Genomic DNA, 18,958 nt, shown 5'->3' with positions numbered 1-18,958 from the left:
AACAGAGATTCAGACCTTGATGAGGACAGTTTGACTCTCAGAAATCATTTTCATAGTTATTCCCATAGAAGACATCACCTAACGTTGTCTTGTTGTTTTGCTGAATCTGTCTTTCTTTTCGGGACAGTCTGGGCTGGCAGGAGCCCTCACTTCTACCTTCACCAAGAATGAGGGAAGATTTACCTCTTTCTCCAAGGTTTTCTTTTTAAGGGTGACATTCTTCATTTTTTCTCCCAATTCAGTAATCATTTCACTCTTCTTGGAATATTCAGTGGTAGAATCCATGTCCTAGTAAGCATAACAGTGGGACAGCATTAACAATGTTTAAATAGTCAGATTAATGAGATTTACCAGGCCTAACTGAGGTCTGTTCAGAACCATTAGGTTCTGAACTTGTTCCCTAGGCCAGATAGTGCTAGGAACAGTAGTGGCTTTAAGGGGAAAGAACACCTAATATTGTTGTTCAGTGACATCCTGATGGCCTGCCCAGAGATAGTTCACATCTAGAGGTTCTTTGCTGGAAGTCCAACCACTAGGCTTTTAATCATGTAACAGCAGTACCCTGTGATCTGCACCGGCTGCTTGTTAGTCTCCAGGTGGAGTTTAAGATGTCTGTTTTAACTTACATTGTCCCAAATGGTTTGGAACCACCTGCCTACCTGAGAGATTGGCTCCCTCACCTTGTGGCACAACCTCATCTGTGATCAGTGAAGATTTTTGTAGCTGGAGAGCCCTGGCTTAAACAGGAAGGGCCTGCTGATAGGACATTTTCCATGAGGGATCCGTGACTCTAGAACTTACTTCCCCCTTGGCTTACCAGAGCACAGATTTGTGAACCTTCCCGACATGCTGTAAAGGACCATCTTTCTTCTCTTCCTGTTTGGGGAGCAGGACTTGAAGGACATGGATTGAATAATGTAGGGAAGGGGAGGTTAGCTAGGATTACTGTGGTGGGAAAACATAACTATGCCAGTGGTGGGAGATTTAGTTTGTTACATATAATGATTTCAGTGTTACCTTATCTATTATAAAAATTCCTAGAGCAATAGGTGGACACTTGAAATAAGTAAAAAATGAATGACAGAAAGGAAGGATTGAGGGGAATAAAAATAATTCTCTCCCTCCCAAAGACTCCCCAAGGATTTGCCTGTGATTAAAATTGAAGGGTAGGCTTGAAGTCAAAGTGGGAGCTGTTCTCCTTTGGAATTTTATGTGTGCATTATTTATTTTTATTACAATAGCAACTACAGGCCCATTATGTTAGCCACTGTACATACACTTAGCAAGACACATCCTCTATCTCAAAAAGCTTACCATCCAATTAGACTAGACAAACTAAGGGATGGGAAAAATGGAATCTTATTCCCCTTTGATAGATGGGAACTGAAGCATAGAGAGAGTAAAACCCTGGTCCCGCAACTGATGATGTGCGATTGCAGCAGTACACCCATAATAGATCACTTCTCTTCACTGGGGTTCCACATGGGCTCACTGCCACTACATGCAGTTAGTTGAAGAACCAGGACTCAGTGACTTGACCAATGTCATACAGGATGTCTGTGACAGAAATTGAACCCAGATCTCCTGAATCCCAGTCCAGTTGTGTAGGATTTGATCCCTGGTTTCAATTTTGTCCTTTGTTCTGCTCTGAATTTGTCAAAGAGGGCTTAAATAAACACTCAAAATATTGAATAAAATATAGACATATTAAGAAATTAAATGATTAAATAAACATATCCCATGTAGGAATAGCCAGTAATGCTGTTGTACATCATGAAACAGCCATACAACTGAGGAAGAATTCACCACTTCACTGATCCTTGGGTTTTGAAAATTCTTTACTCTTTTCAAACACTGAACTAAAATTAGTCCAATATGAGTTTTAAATTGTCCGTTTCTATCTCTTCTCTTCTTCCATGGGGCTTGTAGCTGTTCTGCCATGCAAGGAGTCCATACAACTTTAAAGGTCTTCAGTATGGTTTGAACAGAATAGGCCAGTGCTCCATTTCCTGTACATGCCACATACTGTATTACCAATCATTATTCGCCTGATTCCCATTGACTTCAATGGACACTGAGTCAGGTCCTAGATGAGAGGGGAGACTTAGGCTTCCAAGCTCTCCCTATGGTACTGAAATAGGAAAATTACTGATATATTTTTTAAAAGTTTATCATAAGGAATGTCATACAGACTCCTGCTACCTCTAGCAAGATTCAAACGGAGTATGTCAGCGCACACTATGGAACTTTTAGGCATGATAGCAGGGTCCACTCAGCAAGTTAATGCATGGCAGGTCAGTGTGCTGTAGATTCACACCCTGGCTTGCTGCACACTAACTCACCATGTAGGCAAGCCCCACTTTTACAAACATAGGCCCTGCTCCTGCAATGTGAACTGCATGGGTGAATCACTGCACCCACCTGGATTCCTGTGGGCTCTGCCCACATGCTGCTCAATGTAGGATTGGAGCCTTAGGGAGACAATGGAAGGAAGAAGCTATTTTATACCATTGCATCTAGGGAAGGAGTCAAAATTTTTGAAAGGTGTTATTATTTCACAGTCTATGTAGCAGGGGTGAAATCCTGGCCCCATTGAAATCAATAAAAAGCAACAGAGAGTCCTGTGGCACCTTTAAGACTAACAGATGTATTGGAGCATAAGCTTTTGTGGGTGAATACTCACTTCGTCAGATGTACCCACTTCGTCAGACGCATGCGTCTGACGAAGTGGGTATTCACCCACGAAAGCTTATGCTCCAATACATCTGTTAGTCTTAAAGGTGTCACAGGATTCTCTGTTGCTTTTTACAGATCCAGACTAACACGGCTACCCCTCTGATAATTGAAATCAATGAGAGTTATGTTACTGATTTCAAAGGGGCCAGGATTTCACCCCAGTTCTTGGAACACTGTGAAACTTCACACATCCACTTGTGTACTGGCAAGACCTTTTCTCATTTCCATGGCTACGAAACATTAACATTGCAAAAGAAAACAAGAATATTCAGAAATTTCTATTTGCCTGATGAAATAGTCACCTTCATGAGGGATACAAGAGAGAACCATCCTTGGATCCAATGGAGAATTCTCATCCTGTCCCAACAGTTCATTTGTTATTTATTGTAAATTCTCCCAATGTGTTTGTAGTTTTATACAATTCCATAGTATCTATGTGAAGTCAGCATTTTCTGTACTACAGACCAGATTCTTTGCTACATCTTGTCAATGCGAAGTAGAGCAAAGATGACACAAATGAGCCTTGCTGCAGCTCCCTGACTTTCAGACTGGTTCTGTCCCAGTGCTAGCCCTGCTGTAATTTACAGCAGCCTGGTAAGTGCTTGAAATCTGTGTGTCATGGGACGGGTTTAGGAGGGTTGCCGGTGCAGGGCTGGTGTTTGGGAGCGGCAAACAGGGTAACCTCCCGGAGCTCCATGCCACAAGGGGCCCTGTGAAGCTGAGTTACATGCTTCAGCCCGAGCCCTGCTGCGCAGGGCTGAAGCCCAAGCCCAAGCCCCACCACGCGGGCTGAAGCTGGAGCCCGAGCCCCGCTGCTTGGTGTTGAAGGCTGAGCCCAAGCTCAAGGTAGGGGGTAAACAAATTTTTTTTTAAGTCCAAAGGTGGTTGTGCGCACAAGAAGGTTGAAAAACACTTCTCTAAACTATGCCTAAGGGTACGCCTACACTGCAATAAAAGACACACATGGTATGGCTGCTGTTGGCCTGGGTCAGGTGACTAAAAATTGCAGTGTAGCTGTTTGGGCTCAGGCTGAAGCGCAGCTCTGAAACCCTGTGCCGGAGGTGGGTCTCAGAGCCTGGGCTCCAGCCCGAGCCCAAATGTCTACACACACTGCAATTTTTAGTCCCGTGGTCCAAGCCCTGCAAGCCTGAGTCAGTTGACCAAGGCTCTGAGACTTGGTGCTGCAGGTTGTTTTTGATTGCTGTGTAAATGTACCTTTGTGACCAGCTAAGACATACCAGAGCACAGTAGCACTCTGGCCACACCTCCAACACACCTCCTCTGCCAAGCCATGGAGGAGGGTAGCAGCCAGTCATGCCAGCTCTATTCCAGCGGAGGAGACCCCATGCTGGAGGAATTTTCAACTGAGATCCCTTTTTGGCCCCTTAGTGCTGCCAGCATGGACAAGTGGGCTAAAGAGGCTAGAGAATTTGGCCCTACATCTCCAACACTGTTTATCTCCGACACATTCTTCTGTTTCCAGTAGACATTGTCTATAAAGAAACAATGTGAACTTAATGCAGGAATTTTCACATTCTTTATACAATTGCTCAGGAGTCACATGGAAATCTTAATGGCCCCACTCTTAATGGCAGCCATCTGTTCCATAGATAGAGGACACTTCATAGCTACCAAATCAGCTCCCGTGGGAATTAAGTAAAAGGAGCCAGAAGCAACCACTGAAAATGTTTCTTCCCTGGTTTGACACCTGTGGCTAAGCCAAGGATACTATGCAGGTAGGTATGGCCTACACCAAGAGCATTGCTCAAAATGCAACCTTGTTGCTAACCCTATTTCAGCTCCACCAGTGTTAGTAACTCACCAGCACTCACTCACCAGAAGTCTTTCTTAAGCAGCAGATCTTAGACACACATTTGGTCTAACACACAGTGCTTAAAATGCTGGCAGCAACATGGAGCCTAGTTTACACCCTGGCTCTCAGCATCGTTACGTTGGTGGAGCTGAACCGGTGTTACCAAAAATGTCCCTATTGTAGTCAAGACCATAGAGGCTTACGGATAAGAGGGGAGCAATAATTTGATATTGTTCGTTAACCTCAGCCACAATTATTTTTCTTTTAGCACGTCGTGTGTGTGTGTGAATTTAATGCTCATGAAAGGTGCGGGACCGACAGTCCTGAACAACAATGAAAGCAGTGTTAAAACATTTATTCCACCCATTTGTCAGTGGAAGGGAATAGTCTGAGTGGGGTTTTGGCAGGTAGGCAATGCTAGAAGGTGTTTCAGGTACATCTCCATCTGTTTTTCTTCTTCTTGCCCTTCCATACATGGACAGAAAATGTTGCCTTGGAACCAGCAACCTAAATGCGCTTCCAAGCTAGAGTACCAACTTAGCAAGGGAATGGGAGCTCAGCCGCGTAACTGTGACTGGTTAAAGTTGCAGGGAGGAGTTAAAATAATAGGGTTTTTTTTGTTTGTTTTCAAGACGTCTGAAATTCCTTTATTTTAAATTATTGGAAAAATACAGCAAGAGTGAATACCAGGTGACTAGCTCCGAATGGATCTGAAATCAGTGCCTAGGACTTGTGTAGATAGGCATTGACAGGGCTATTTTGCATTACCTGGCAGGTAAGTAGTCCCTCTGTGAGGGACAGAAGGCTGCGAATTTTAGATAGAAGCTGGGATGCTCGCTGCACACATGGAGAACTGAAACGGTCTTCTTCGCTGTGGAGGTTTTTCTGGATTAAATCAGAATGCATCGACTTCATATCCTGTAAGGACACATTGGGCTCTGTCAGATTACAGGACAAAGGCTGCCTTCCAAATGAAAACGCAAGTAGTGTGCATAACTAGCGTTACCAAAGAAAAGAAAGCTACATGCAACACAGGATTCTCACCAGCTATAGTTACCATTCATAAGGGAAGCTTCAGAGTGAAATCTGGGGACTGAACATGAGTACATGACGCTGTGCTCCTAGTTTTTACAATGATGCTTGTATACTTCAGGTTCTGACAAAGATTTCCTACATGGCCATTGAGGGCATATTCCTATTTACCAGAATTCCTTCCCCATGCCTTCTTTTGTATTTGGAAAGTACCTAGCACACCATGAGTGTTGGGGAACCTTAGGGAAGTGGAACTTTCAGTTCCCACAGAACAAGCAGTGTGTCTCTCCTACCCAAGTTCAATCCGGAGATCTGTAGGTCCACCCTGCTGGTCTCACACATCAACAGAAGGGTGATACATTCATGCAAAAGTCCAGTGGTTCCTCACTATTCCTGGTTCTCCCTGACTTTCTTAGTAACTGCTCCTACTAGCTCCCCACTGGATCTATCCCCGTTCTGAGAGTTTGACAACACAGAGCTGGAGTCTGCATAAGATAGTACATGGAAATCCCAAGAGGTGGTGGGAGAGCGAAGCAGGAGGATGACTCAGTCATGCCAAAATCATGTACAGAGGTTTCTGCAGTACTGGAGGAAAAAGGTATGATGCCACATTCGCTGAATCCCCCTCCCTCTGACATAATTTGGGACAAATTTGGTATGCAATTCCATTCTTTCATCTGTTCCATTGAGGGACGCGCAGGTGGATGTGGACACACCTATTTTTCCACTTTAATTTACTGTACACTTCAAATTAAAAACTGTAAAACTTATCTCCATTCTATGTAGTCCAACATTTGTGTGAGTCACTGTATAAAACATATTTCCTGGCTTAGACCCCAATCCAGCAAAGCATTTAAACATATGCATATCTTTTAATTGCAGGAGTAGTCCCATGTACTTAAAGATAAGCACATGATTGAGTACTTTTTTTGGATAGAAGTCTTAGTACTTAGTCCTGTTCCTGCACTTCTTACTCACTCAGAATTCCCACTGGAGTTAATGGGAGTTTTGCATAAGTAGGGAAGAAAAGGACTATGTCATCTGTAGACATGAAAGTGTAACTGCTATTTCTATAATAAAGCATTCTTCTAAGAAAGGACACCACATGTCCTAACATACCAGAAGAAACCTCCCCAGAATGTGCATCTTCCACTCTATTTCTTCTTCTTTCTTCCTTAGTTCTTCCTTCTGTATGCCAATTTTATGTCTGAGTGTTTGGATCATTTGATACTGCATCTGCTCCTAGCATGCAGACAGAAAAATTAAAGAAGAAATCAACATATGCTGCTTATATCTCTGCTCAATACAAAGGCTCATTTACTCAGACCAGGGGTGGGCAAACTTTTTGGCCAGAGGGCCACATTGGGGAATAGAAATTGTATGGCGGGTCATGAATGCTCACAAAATTGGGGTTGGGGTCCTGGAGGGGGTGCGGGCTGGGGATGAGGAGTTTGGGGTGTAGGAGGGTGCTCTGGGCTGGGATCAAGGGGTTCAGAGGGTGGTAGGGGGAACATGGCTGGGGCAGGGGTGCAGGTTCTGGTTGGGGATGTGGGCTCTGGGGTGGGGCTGGGGATGAGAGGTTTGGGGTGCAGGAGGGTGCTCCATGCTGGGATCGAGGGGTTTGGAGAGCAGGAGGGGGATCAGGGCTGGGGCAGGGGGTTGGGGTGTGGGGAGAGGCACAGAAGCGTGGGCTCCAAGTGGTGCTTACCTCAAGCAGCTCCCCAAAGCAGTGGCATGTCCCTTCTCTGGCACCTACGCATGGAGTGGCCCCCGACACTGTTAGAGTGCTGGAGTGGGGCCATGATGCATGGTGCAGCTCCCGACCCGGCACCCTGGCTACAGCGCCGGAGCAGGGCAAGCCCCAGATCCCTCTCCCCAGCGGGAGCTTGGGGACGGCTTAAAACGTCTCACCAGCCAGATCTAGCCTGCGGAACGTAGTTTGCCCACCCCTGACTCAGAGCCATACTCCCGCCTTTCATGAGAAAAGGGGAAAAAAAGATAAAAAGTAGTATTTTTCTAGGGGACCAAAATTCTCTCCCCCCTCCAAACACACACATTTTGAGCACCATATTTATTTCAGTGGGGGATTTTAAATACATAATCAGTGCTCACAACCACAATATTCAGACTGTAAAAGTTGCATTTAGCAGCTACGTGTGACTTGCATTTTATGCAAGTGTGTGTGTTTGCTATGTGCTCTTCGGGTGAAATTCACCTCTGTATACAGAAGCAGATCAAGGCCTGTGTACCACTGAAGCCTTCAAAGTAGGTCTTAAATGGGGCACAGGCCTTGTGCTGAGCTTCTGTGGAGAGGTGAATTTCACCCCATCTAAAAAAGTGAAGGAAAGGAACATGGTGGTCATTGAGTGTATAAGGCAGCTGGGCTTTCTATTCTATTCTAAATGACATAGGTTCTTTTACTTTTTACAGTAATACAGTACATCAAGGATCCAAAGTGCATACTAGTACCTTTACTATCTGTGACTCCCTGATTTTGTCATACTGCTCTTTCCACCTGGCAGTTTCAAGCTGGAGAAAATGATTTTGCTCTCTGTCTTTCACTATCTGTTGCTGAAGCTCTTGGTTCTCTATTTTGAATGCACTGATCTGTTGTTGCATTTTCTCTGTCTCAGCCCGCTCATTTTCAGATTCTGTTTGCAGGATTTTAATCTGAGTAACCAGCTTGTTATATTTAGACTCCAACTGCTGCCTTTCTGCCAGCCTGTCGTCTTTCTGTCTCTGAAGTTCTGCCTGAAGGGACAGGAGTTGTTTCTCTGCATTCTCCTTTTCTTCCCTTAGTCTGTGCAAGGCAGAAGTAGCAGTCTTGACCTCATGCTCCAGTTTTTGTTTAAGATGCTGCAGCTCTTGTATTTCTTGCTCTTTCCTGCGTATAGTCTGATCCATCTGTAAGCACTGGGTCGTAGATTTGATCTTCTGCTCCATCTCTGCCTCATGCTTTTCCTGAAGGAGACTATAATCGGTTTTAAGTTTTTCCAGCTGCAGCAGAAGGGCTTTTCTTTCAGCTCCAGCTTCCTCAAGATGGTCCCTGGCACTGGATAAAGCCTCCTGCACATTCTTCAGGCAGCTGTCAGTCTCAGACTTCTCCACAGTGATCTTGTCCTTTGCTTCAATTAGATCTTCAATGTTCTTCTTCAGCTTGTTTATGGTGTCTATAAAATGCAGCTGCTGGACAATTTCCACCTCTAGCTGTTTAATCTTGGTCTCCAAAGAAATGTTATCATAGTAAAGATCCATGATTTGGGTCTGCTGTTTCTTTTGGTCCTGTTCTACCTTCTTTATGACTTCGTCCAAGTCTACACACCCCTCTTCAAGCAGCAGCTTCTCTATTTCTTTAATCTTCTTTTCCAAAAAAATATTATCACACTGAAGATCCATGATTTGGGTTTGCTGCGTTTGCTGGTCCTGTTCTAATCCCTTGATGACCTCATTCAAGTCCACATCCCCCTCCTGAAATTGCCATTTCTCTGGGCCAAGCTCTGAGTTTTTTGTCTCATACATATTAAAGGATGCTTCATAGGGACTCAGGCAGTGGCTTCTTGTACTATGAGATGGGAGAATTCCTTTACTACCTGTGTCCCCTTGCTTGCATTCTTCTTGGCCATCGAGTGACTTCTCAGAAAGATGGAATAAAGACTCTTCAGATATACATTCTCCCTGGGGGACAACCACAACCTATTGTCAACTTATTAGAAAAACAAAAGCGTACATGACTTGATTGCCTGTGACTGTCTGCCTTACCTGACTAGTTCACCTGAGGATAATTTGAATGAGTTCCATTTACTGTAAGAGAACCAATATTGTTGCCATTTTACCATTACAAACAGGAGGTCATATCGTCCCTCTTTAGTCAGTCCTCCTTACTCACACTGCATTTCCATTAACTCAAATGGAAGTATTACTTATCTGAGAACTGATTAAATCTGGCCCAGGCATTACAAAGCAAACCAAAACAAGGTTAATAGATAAATATAAATTTTCAAAAACACTTTTTATAATCATTTTTTCTTTTGAAATTATTAACAGCTAATTTTGGAATGGCAAAAAATAAAATTGCAATAAATTCAAGACACAGAATCTTTCCCAACCAGAAACAGGATGTTGTGTATTTTCCTGGACTGACAATGAATAAAAAACAGCATCTCTGTAGGACCCCAGTCCTGCAATGGCACCCATGGCCACTGTGTCTGTGCAGAGCCCCAAGGAAATGAATGGGGCTCACAAGGATGCCATTGTAGGTTTGGGTTCTAAATTGTGTTGAGCAACCATCTTACAACAAAAATTTTAAAAATTCAAGCTATCAGGCACTGCTATTACACAGGATAGCATGAAAGTGGAGACAGAGAGCATTTAAGTTGAAAGGGTAAACAAGATCACAGATAAAAAGTGACTTTCACTGATCCGTGCAACAATGTATGTGTTAAGTATCAGAAGGGTAGCCGTATTAGTCTGAATCTGTAAAAAGCAACAGAGAGTCCTGTGGCACCTTTAAAGCTAACAGAAGTATTGGGAGCATAAGCTTTCGTGGGTAAGAACCTCACTTCTTCAGATGCAAGTACTTGCATCTGAAGAAGTGAGGTTCTTACCCACGAAAGCTTATGCTCCCAATACTTCTGTTAGCCTTAAAGGTGCCACAGGACTCTCTGTTGCTTTTTAATGTATGTGTTGAATTTCTGTATGCCCTACATAAGGAAGATTTCACTCAATGATGGTACAACTCAACCAAAAGAGAGATAAAGGGCCAAATTCTGCTTTCCATTCTACTGGGCAACTCCACTGACTTCAGTGGGACAGAACTGGGTATCAGTGATGCCTAACACAAGAAGGCCCTGATTTTTGATTGAGAGTTCTCAGATGCTATCATAAAACTAATAGTAAATGGGAACAGAATTTGGCCCACACATTTTTATGCAGCTTTTCAACTCATTTAAACTAAAAATTTCTTCCTCTTGTTGCATATCTGTGGCTAAAAGGATAGAAAAATTATAAATAAAAGGCATCTCACAGACTCAGACAGAACGCTGCCGCCAACACTTTCCTCTTTGTTGCAACTATGTAGTAAGTTGCTCTTGATATTTTCTTTCATGAGTCTATTTGATTTCATCAGAGCTCGAATATATTCTATGTTTTCATCCAAAGAGACTGGAGAAATATCCTTCAAGTTCTCTGCACAGTCAACATGTTGTTCAGTGGCTGTCTGCCAAAAGAAGGTAAGTGTTTGTAAACTGAATCCGTACATCAGTGAAAATATGCTCTCTCAGAAAATTCAGAGCTCAGTTAATTCAATAGGCATTTCTAATGCACCCAACTGTAGTATCAAGGGGGGATATAGAATACATCGACTCTATTATTAACAACATCATACATCAAGGAGGTGCACTACTCTCCCACAGAGTGTACGATTAGGTATACACATCATTTCAAATATCACCACTAGCTATAATAGGGAACATCGTTTTCATCAACATGCTTCCACTTTCTTGTGGATTGCAGTTTGAAATCTTACCATATTTCCTTCTTGACTGGCTGCTTTGCCAGTCAAGTTAAAGTTGTCCTCTCTGAAAAATAATTCTTCAGTAACAAAACACGGATTTTTCTTAATTAAAGAGCCTGTGGGTTGAGTGAGAAAATAAGACACTTCTTTTATGGGGGATTCCTTAACAATGCACTCCAGCAATGACTCCCCCATTATCACAAATGGATCATCTTCCAGAGGTAACCATTCTTTTGCCAGTGAAACTTCCTCATTCTCAGTTTCCCATGATGCTTTTTTAATCAAGTCTTTTCCAGTAATGGAGCTTTCCTTTGACCAGAACAGCATTTTGCTGTGTTGTGTTGATTCTCCTTTGGATAATGATTCCTCCCTGGGGAAGAATATTCTTTCATTATCTGAGGATTCCTTCCAGTCTGCTACATACAGAGAGCCCTTGTTGCTAAGGCATGTTCTTGTATCACATAATGGTGTCAAAACTTTCTGTGAAGAGTCTTCAAAATCTGCACATAGTCAGGATGGGATTGAGTAAATACATTGGAACTGGTTCATAGAACATTAATGGAAATATCACACTGTAACTGGGGAGAGGTATGCTGTTCTGTTTCAGGTTAGCACAACAGGTATATGATTTCCCTTCAGTTTACATGGCTTTCTGATCAGAAATAACCTAACCTGAACATGATGATGCAACTGTGTGAATGCTCACACCAGGAATTATGTTAGCACACTCAAATTTCAGCCCTCAGATACATGTGTACAACATCCACTGAAATCAATGTGCATGTGAGGGAAGAATTTAGCCTACAAGGTTGGAGAATAGTGAATGATGCAAAAAAATTAGCATGCTGTGGACTGGATCCTGGCCTCTATTGTGCTAGCTTGTAAAGGGAAACAGGGTATAGGAGCCTTTTATACTGGAGCAAGCAGCAGAGCGGAATCAATCCTAATGCTCAAAGCAATACTAGGAGGTACTTATGACTAGCATGCTGGCTTGCACGCTATGGGCCAGATCCTTAGCTGGTGTAAATCAATGTAATTCCATTGACTTCAGTGGAGCTATGCTGATATCCCAGCTGGGGATCTGGGCCTCTAGAAAAGGTAATCTGCCAGCTAGTGGGTGTGTGCAGCCCCCGCAGCCAGCAAGCACATATGCGGCTGTCAGCAGCAAGTGCTAGTTGGGCGTGCATGTTGCTCCAGCTCATAGGAGTAGGCAGCAGCGTGTTGTGGTAGCCTATTCTGAGTCATCAGTGAGCCTGCACGGAATGAAGGTCTGACAAGTCAGGAACAGCTGTGAGGACCAAATTATCTCATTTCAGTGTCACCGTGGACACAGTGGAAGGGAATTTATTATTCACTGCAATTTACAAGTGAAATTTGTGTGTTGGTGAATTGAATATGGACCTCATGTTTCTTCTCTAGGTTATTTTCTGTCCTGTTGACATAGTTGTGTTTTTATGTAAATAAATACACCTTTGCTTAAACAGTATCTTGATTATATTCCTACTGTTTCCAAACCTCCTTGCTCCATCCTGTCTCTACTGCTTATCTCCCTTACTAATGTCACATCTGAAAGGTAGATGGTAAGTGCTTGATCTAAAATGTATTGAAATCAAAAGGAGCTTTCTATTGATATCAATAGACTCTGGACCAGGCCTCATGTGCTTTGGGGAAGGGAGTGAGTCTTTCTATACCTTCTGTGAAGGGCCACTGTAGCACACTTAGGGACACTATAAAAGAAAGACAGTTAAAGTTCTTTCTATTTCCTGATTCATTGCCAAAGAGGAACATACTGTATATCAAATTTTCCAACTCTGGCTCAAAAAGATGATCTCCTTTGTAGAGTCTGCAGCCAGGATCCCCTTTCTGCCTCGCATTTGGTATTTCATCCTGTAAACACAAAAAGGGGACTCCTTATCAATCCTCATCACTTGGATCTTCAGCTGGTAGCAAGGCCTCACTCATCACAAAAAGAGTCACTACACACGATTTTTCTGTTTATTTTCTTCAGTAAGTGTGAATCACAGTGTATTTGCTTTTCCTAGCCAAAGATGAGCAAGCGTCATCATGAACTGAGGCACAGAGAGGTTTAGGGTTAGATTGAGCTTTTAGGCACCACCCTGTGTTTGGAGCAGTGCATAGCTACAATTCCTTGTTCCTGGAGGTTAGTAAAAATCTGATACTGACTGTGATCAGTAGTAGATTACAGCTCCCCCCATGCCAGCTCACTTATGCCAGCTGGCATGTTGAGTGGGGGTAGAGCTGCAAGTTAGTCCTCTCTGTCCACTCACTGCTGACCTGTATGGGGGTGGGGGAAAAGTTCTGGGCATGCAGCCCCTGCTTCCTCCCATCTGTGCTTGAGACCAACGAGACATGGGGAGGCTGCACAGAGGTGGTGGTGGTGGTGGTGTGGGGGTTGTCTTACAGCCCTGCACAGCCATGTAGGTCAGGTCACACCACAAGAAAATAGCAGAGCAGAAATTAGAATCCTGATCTCTGAACTCCAGCCCTCTGCTCAGTCCAATAAGTTACAGCTTCCCCTCTGTTTCATTGGCTATCTAGATATCAATGGGATATCCATCAACACACTATCTGAGTTTATTTATTCTCACAACACCTCTGTGAGGTAAGGAATTGTTATTTTCCCCATTTCACATCTAGGGAACTGAGTCACAGAGATATTAAGTGATTTGTGCCAGGTCACACAGGAAGTCTGTGGCAGAGCCAGGAATGAAAGCTGATCTCCTGAGACCCAGCACAGTCCTTTAAATATAAGATCGTCCTCCTGAGGGCATGGCACTTTTGCTGCCTGCTTCCAGAAGTAGGAGCTTCACTGAAATCAACCCTCTCACAGGTGTCACATATTCCTTAGGGAGTCACTTGCATCACCTTCTATGGCTGTTTCAGAATGAGCATTGTTAGCCTCCTAAAGGAGCCATATCCAGCCCACCCTGGCTAGAGAGATGGTCACCCACATGGAGGCCTTGAGGAAAGAAGGGAATAAAAGCAAATATGAGAAAGTATCTCTAGAGTAGGAAATAGTTAATAATCAATGTTACAAGCAAGCTAATACCCAATCATTCAAAGGAATCACCATGTTTACTTGAAGAGTTCCTTATTAAATATATAATGGAATAAACCTGCAAGTCTCTACTTCAAACCTATTCCAGGTGATCAGCAGTAGCTGAAACCATGTGATAGTTGATCCTAAAACAAATGAGAGGGTGAACTCAGCCCAGCTCCTAGTTCTCTCTGGCAGCATCAGCAGAGAGGCAAAAACTGAACGGGCACAGGGAATGATCTACACTCTCACTGCTGGTCCCCTCTAAGTCAGGGTCACCAGCATGCTGACAGGACAGCATGAGGAAGCTTACGCTGCTGCTACCCACGCTTCACTTATTTTGTTGACACATAAAGAACTTCAGCCTCCAGGACCATCAATCCTTCATAAGCATTAGATTCACTTTAAGCAAAAAGTATATATAGAATACCTAGACTGTGAGCCCTTTGGGGCAGGGACTCCCTTTTTTTGTTACTTGGCACTGTACAGTGCCAAGCATAATGGGGCCCTGATCCTGGACTGGGTTTCTTAGATATTACAGTATAATAATAAGTAAGAATACAGTTTGTTTTCATATGCTGCCTTTCATACTCAAGGCATCTCAAACAGGAGCGCCGCCAGCTTTTCTGCCACCCAGGCAGAAGGTCCTGCCCCGAAATGCCGCCTCCCACAGAGGTGGCGGAAGGTCCCGCCGCCGAAATACCGCCACGGTCGCCACCCCCCAAATTGTAGTGCTCTAGGCGACCGCCTAGGTCGCCTAATGGGTTGCGCCGGCCCTGATCTCAAATCACGTTGCGTCAAAACGATGTACATACTAATAGAACGTTAAGGCTGGAAGAAACGTTGCAGCTCTCTGCAGTGTATAGGTACTGGGCAGTAGTGCTTTAAATAGTTTGGGACCCTTTAGTGGACATTCCTCTCTTCTATTTTTGACACCACCAGAACCCTAACAGAGCAATGCTGTATATATGGAGCTAGGCCTCGTATACTTATATATTTAGTAACTACAGTTATTTGGAACCCAACTGTGTCTGGTTTCCTCATATTCCTAATGCTGTGTAGAAAGCAAAGACACACTACTGTCTTAACAATAGCTCACACAAAACCATGAAAACCTGCCTTACTGGGGGAGAATATCAGTTAGGATACCAGCATGTAATTCCCCTTCTCCTTTGGTAAAAATATTCATGGGATATTTAATTTCCATGTGAACTGATACCAGAAACTGGCATGGGAGAATTTAGAGATATCCCAAAGTAGCTCTATGACGTACATACCTGAGAGATCTCTGAAGCTGTACTGCTGCTTTTAACGTTAAGAGAATCGCGGTGGGTCACCTGCAGAGAAGCATTGCTGAGGGAAATGGCATCTCCTTCACTCATTGTATTTAAAGGCTGCTGAGTAAAAGCATCGACCTCTGATTTACTGATTACTGCCAAAGTCAAAAACTTTTGATAGCCTTCATCTTTACATACTGGATGGTGGGGAAACATCTACAAATAAAAGATTGTAACCCTTTTAATTTCACCTAGCATAAACCACAAACAATGGTAGCAAAAGGCTGGCCTCCACCTTCATTTTTCTAACACAGCAACAAACAAGCAAGCAGTGATCAAACTGTCTGTGTACTGGTTATTAACAGGGTTGTGGCAACCATGTTGGTCCCAGGATATGAGAGAGACAAGGTGGGTGAGGTAATATCTTTTATTGGACCAACTTCTGTTGGTGAAGCTTGAAAGCTTGTCTCTTTCAACAACAGAAATTGGTCCAATAAAAGATATTATCTCACCCACCTTGTCTTTTGTATTGAATATTAAGACATTATTATGACATATGTAGAGAACTGTGATCTAGTGAGGACTGAAAATTGGGAAATCCATTGGGTTCAGTTGGAGTTTTGTCGGAGTAAAGAAAGATTTTATAATATTATATACACCCGTATATATAAGACAGAGACCACATAATCTACACTACATACTACATAATGGGTATATGAGTGTGTATATATATCTGCCTTTATAAAGTAGCAATCTTTACTCAGAGAAAGCTTCAATTGAAGCCCGTGATATTCCTGCGCCCGATATATATATTCTGCCAAGTAAACTCTTCTTGAAAGTAGTGAGTAGTTATTCCTAATAAGGAAGGGTAAAAGGACTTCTGGGAGTGATAGTACTACTGATTTATGTAACCTATGTATGAGAATTCTGTAATTCAGACCTGCCATGGCCTCCAGAATAGAAGGCCCCTGTTTGTCCATCTATCATGGTGATTGGAGTATCAGTGATTGGGGTATCAGTTTAGAATAAGGGACAAGCAGAAGAGCATATGGAGCCACAGTGGTGGTATTGGTCAGACTCTTCTGCCATAAACAGGACTGTGTGCTCACTATGTTCACAGTGGAGAAGTAAGGGCCTGATCCAACTCATAGTAAAAGATTTTCAGATCTAAGGCAGAATCCACTGATCCAGGTCTCCTACTCTGAGGAAGCCCTAGTATTTTTGATAGCATGACATGACATGACATGACAAAGTACGCTTTCAATTTAGAATAAACTGTAACAAAATAAGAATGACTTTATAAATATTTGTATTCATCTTTTTTTTTAAATCACCAGAGTTTAGTATTAGCGATGGATGAACTGGTTTGCATTAAAAAGGTCTGGGATTAAATCCTGGCCTTATTGAAGTCAATGGGAATTTTGCCATTGATTTCAATGGAGCCAGGATTTCACACAGTTCTTAGAGCAGAGGTGGGCAAACTACAGCCCGCGGGCCACATCCAGCCCACGGGACCCTCCTGCCCGGCCCCTGAGCTCCTGCCCCGGGATGCTAGCCCCCAGCCCCTGCCCTGCTGCTCCCCCTCCCCCGCAGCCTCAGCTCACTGCACTGCCGGCACAATGCTCTGGGTGGCGGGGCTGCGAGCTCTTGCTGGGCAGCGCAGCTGTAGAGCTGTGGCCTGACCCGTTGCTCTGTGCTGTGTGTGGCATGGATGGCTCTAGCCAGGTGACAGGGCTGCCTGTCCTGGTGCTCTGGGTGGCGCGGCTGTGGCGCTGCCAGCCACCGGTGCTCCAAGCAGCACGGTAAGGGGGCAGGGAGTGGGGGGGTTGGATAGAGGGCAGGGGAGTTTGGGGTGGTGGTCGGGGGTGGGGATGTGGATAGGGGTCGGGGTGGTCAAAGGGTGGTGAACAGGGGGGTTGAATGGGGGCAGGGGTCCTGGGGGGCAGTCAGGAATGAGAGGAGGGGTCGGATAGGACAGCGGGGGGCAGTCAGGGGACAGGGAGTGGGGGGTGGTGGATGGAGCTGGGGGGGGTTGGATGGGGCAGGAGTCCCAGGGGGGCTGTCAGGGGACGAGAAGCAGGGGGGATCAGATAGGGCTGGGCCACGCCTGGCTGTTTGGGGAGGCACAGCCTCCACTAACCGGCCCTCCATACAATTTCGGAAACCCGATGTGGCCCTCAGGCCAAAAAGTTTGCCTGTCCCTGTCTTAGACCAAACCTCTCCCTGACCAATTTTCATGCACCTTTACACTTGCTGGTCCTGGTTGGATCAGAGGCATATAAGCCAAAATAACATAAGAAAAGGCAATTTTCACAGTATTTCTAGAAAGACTGAAAATAGACTTATCAGAATTTTTGTGAGAGAGCCTGATTTTTGCAAACCAAAATAGTTCAAATATTTCAGAAAAGCATTTGAACTTTGGAGCATTTCACTGATCCAAACCTCCTTAAGGTTAATACAGGGGTTCTCAAACTTTTGTACTGGTGACCCCTTTCACATAGCAAGCCTCTGAGTGTGACCCCCCCCCTTATACATTAAAAACACATTTCTATATATTTAACACCATTATAAATGCTGGAGGCAAAGCAGGATTTGGGGTGGAGGCTGACAGCTCGTCACCCCATGTAATAACCTCCTGACCCCCAGTTTGAGAACCCCTGGGTTAATAGTTCATGCCATAATATGGGATGCTTAGCAGTTTTTCTCTTAGAAAAAAAAATCTCCTAGGGAAATACCTATCATGGTAATGATAATAACCTACCCTCCCGCCTTTGTATTTTATGAAATGTATTTAATCCAGTTTAATCTTACAGTTCTATTTGGGACTATTTTTATAAGAGGCGGAGAAATTTATCACTGGACAGCACCTCTTTTCACTTCTCATAATCAGTTTTTGCTAGGTTTTAAATTCTAATGGGCTCACATCTTGGATCCATGGAAACTCTTCTGAATTTCGGCCAGGTGCTCCCCGTTGCCTCCTGGACCATCTGCGTATGAGGTGGGTTGGGGTCTGGCTGGTCTTAGAAGTCCAGTTGGCTAGGACTACGGTGACGTCACAAAGACCCCCTGTGACATGACAAATCCACAACCAATCCCCCTACCTGAACGGCGGCAGAGGGGCGGGGTCGAGAGAGCATTGAAGCAGAACGTTGGACTTGTCTCACGGGGACGTGTAAACGGTGCCGGGGATTTGCAACAACCACTCCTCGGCCCGCGGCTCAAGTTCAGCCAGCGACTTGTCACTTATCCCCGCAACCTCACACCGCATTAAACGCTATTGGTTTTGACAGCCAGCTCCTAATCACGTTCGAGAAGCCTGATTTCAGTGTTCACAAAATAACACCTGAACACACACACACACACACACACACAGTGTGCGAACACGATATACATATTGCGTTTATTTATAAATATACCGATGTATATATATATTAGCCATATACGTATTGTACGTATGTGTTTATGGCTGTGTCTGTACCCCGACTACCCGCTGTGTTTCTGGGTGTGAGAGATGTACCGGTTATGCACGT

At 44.1% G+C, this 18,958-nt stretch overlaps 1 protein-coding gene across 1 annotated transcript in view; it reads right to left on the bottom strand.

Moving 5' to 3' along the window:
- The window catches only part of CAGE1 (cancer antigen 1), a 30,453-nt gene extending 12,038 nt beyond the window's left edge, over nt 1–18,415 (bottom strand). The window contains exons 1-9 of the mRNA XM_054017591.1: nt 18,352–18,415; nt 15,429–15,625; nt 12,884–12,980; nt 11,106–11,593; nt 10,605–10,796; nt 8,923–9,256; nt 8,051–8,781; nt 5,318–5,467; nt 184–288 (exon numbers count right to left, since the gene is read on the bottom strand). Of these exons, the coding sequence (XP_053873566.1) occupies nt 184–288; nt 5,318–5,467; nt 8,051–8,781; nt 8,923–9,256; nt 10,605–10,796; nt 11,106–11,593; nt 12,884–12,980; nt 15,429–15,625; nt 18,352–18,415 (2,358 nt within the window). The remainder of the gene's footprint in view (nt 1–183; nt 289–5,317; nt 5,468–8,050; nt 8,782–8,922; nt 9,257–10,604; nt 10,797–11,105; nt 11,594–12,883; nt 12,981–15,428; nt 15,626–18,351) is intronic.
- Nucleotides 18,416–18,958: the final 543 nt, after the last annotated feature.

The sequence above is a fragment of the Malaclemys terrapin genome, chromosome 2 (assembly GCF_027887155.1).
Source record: "Malaclemys terrapin pileata isolate rMalTer1 chromosome 2, rMalTer1.hap1, whole genome shotgun sequence".
In the NCBI taxonomy this organism is placed as follows: domain Eukaryota; kingdom Metazoa; phylum Chordata; order Testudines; family Emydidae; genus Malaclemys; species Malaclemys terrapin.
This window is presented reverse-complemented; position numbering and strand designations above follow the sequence as displayed.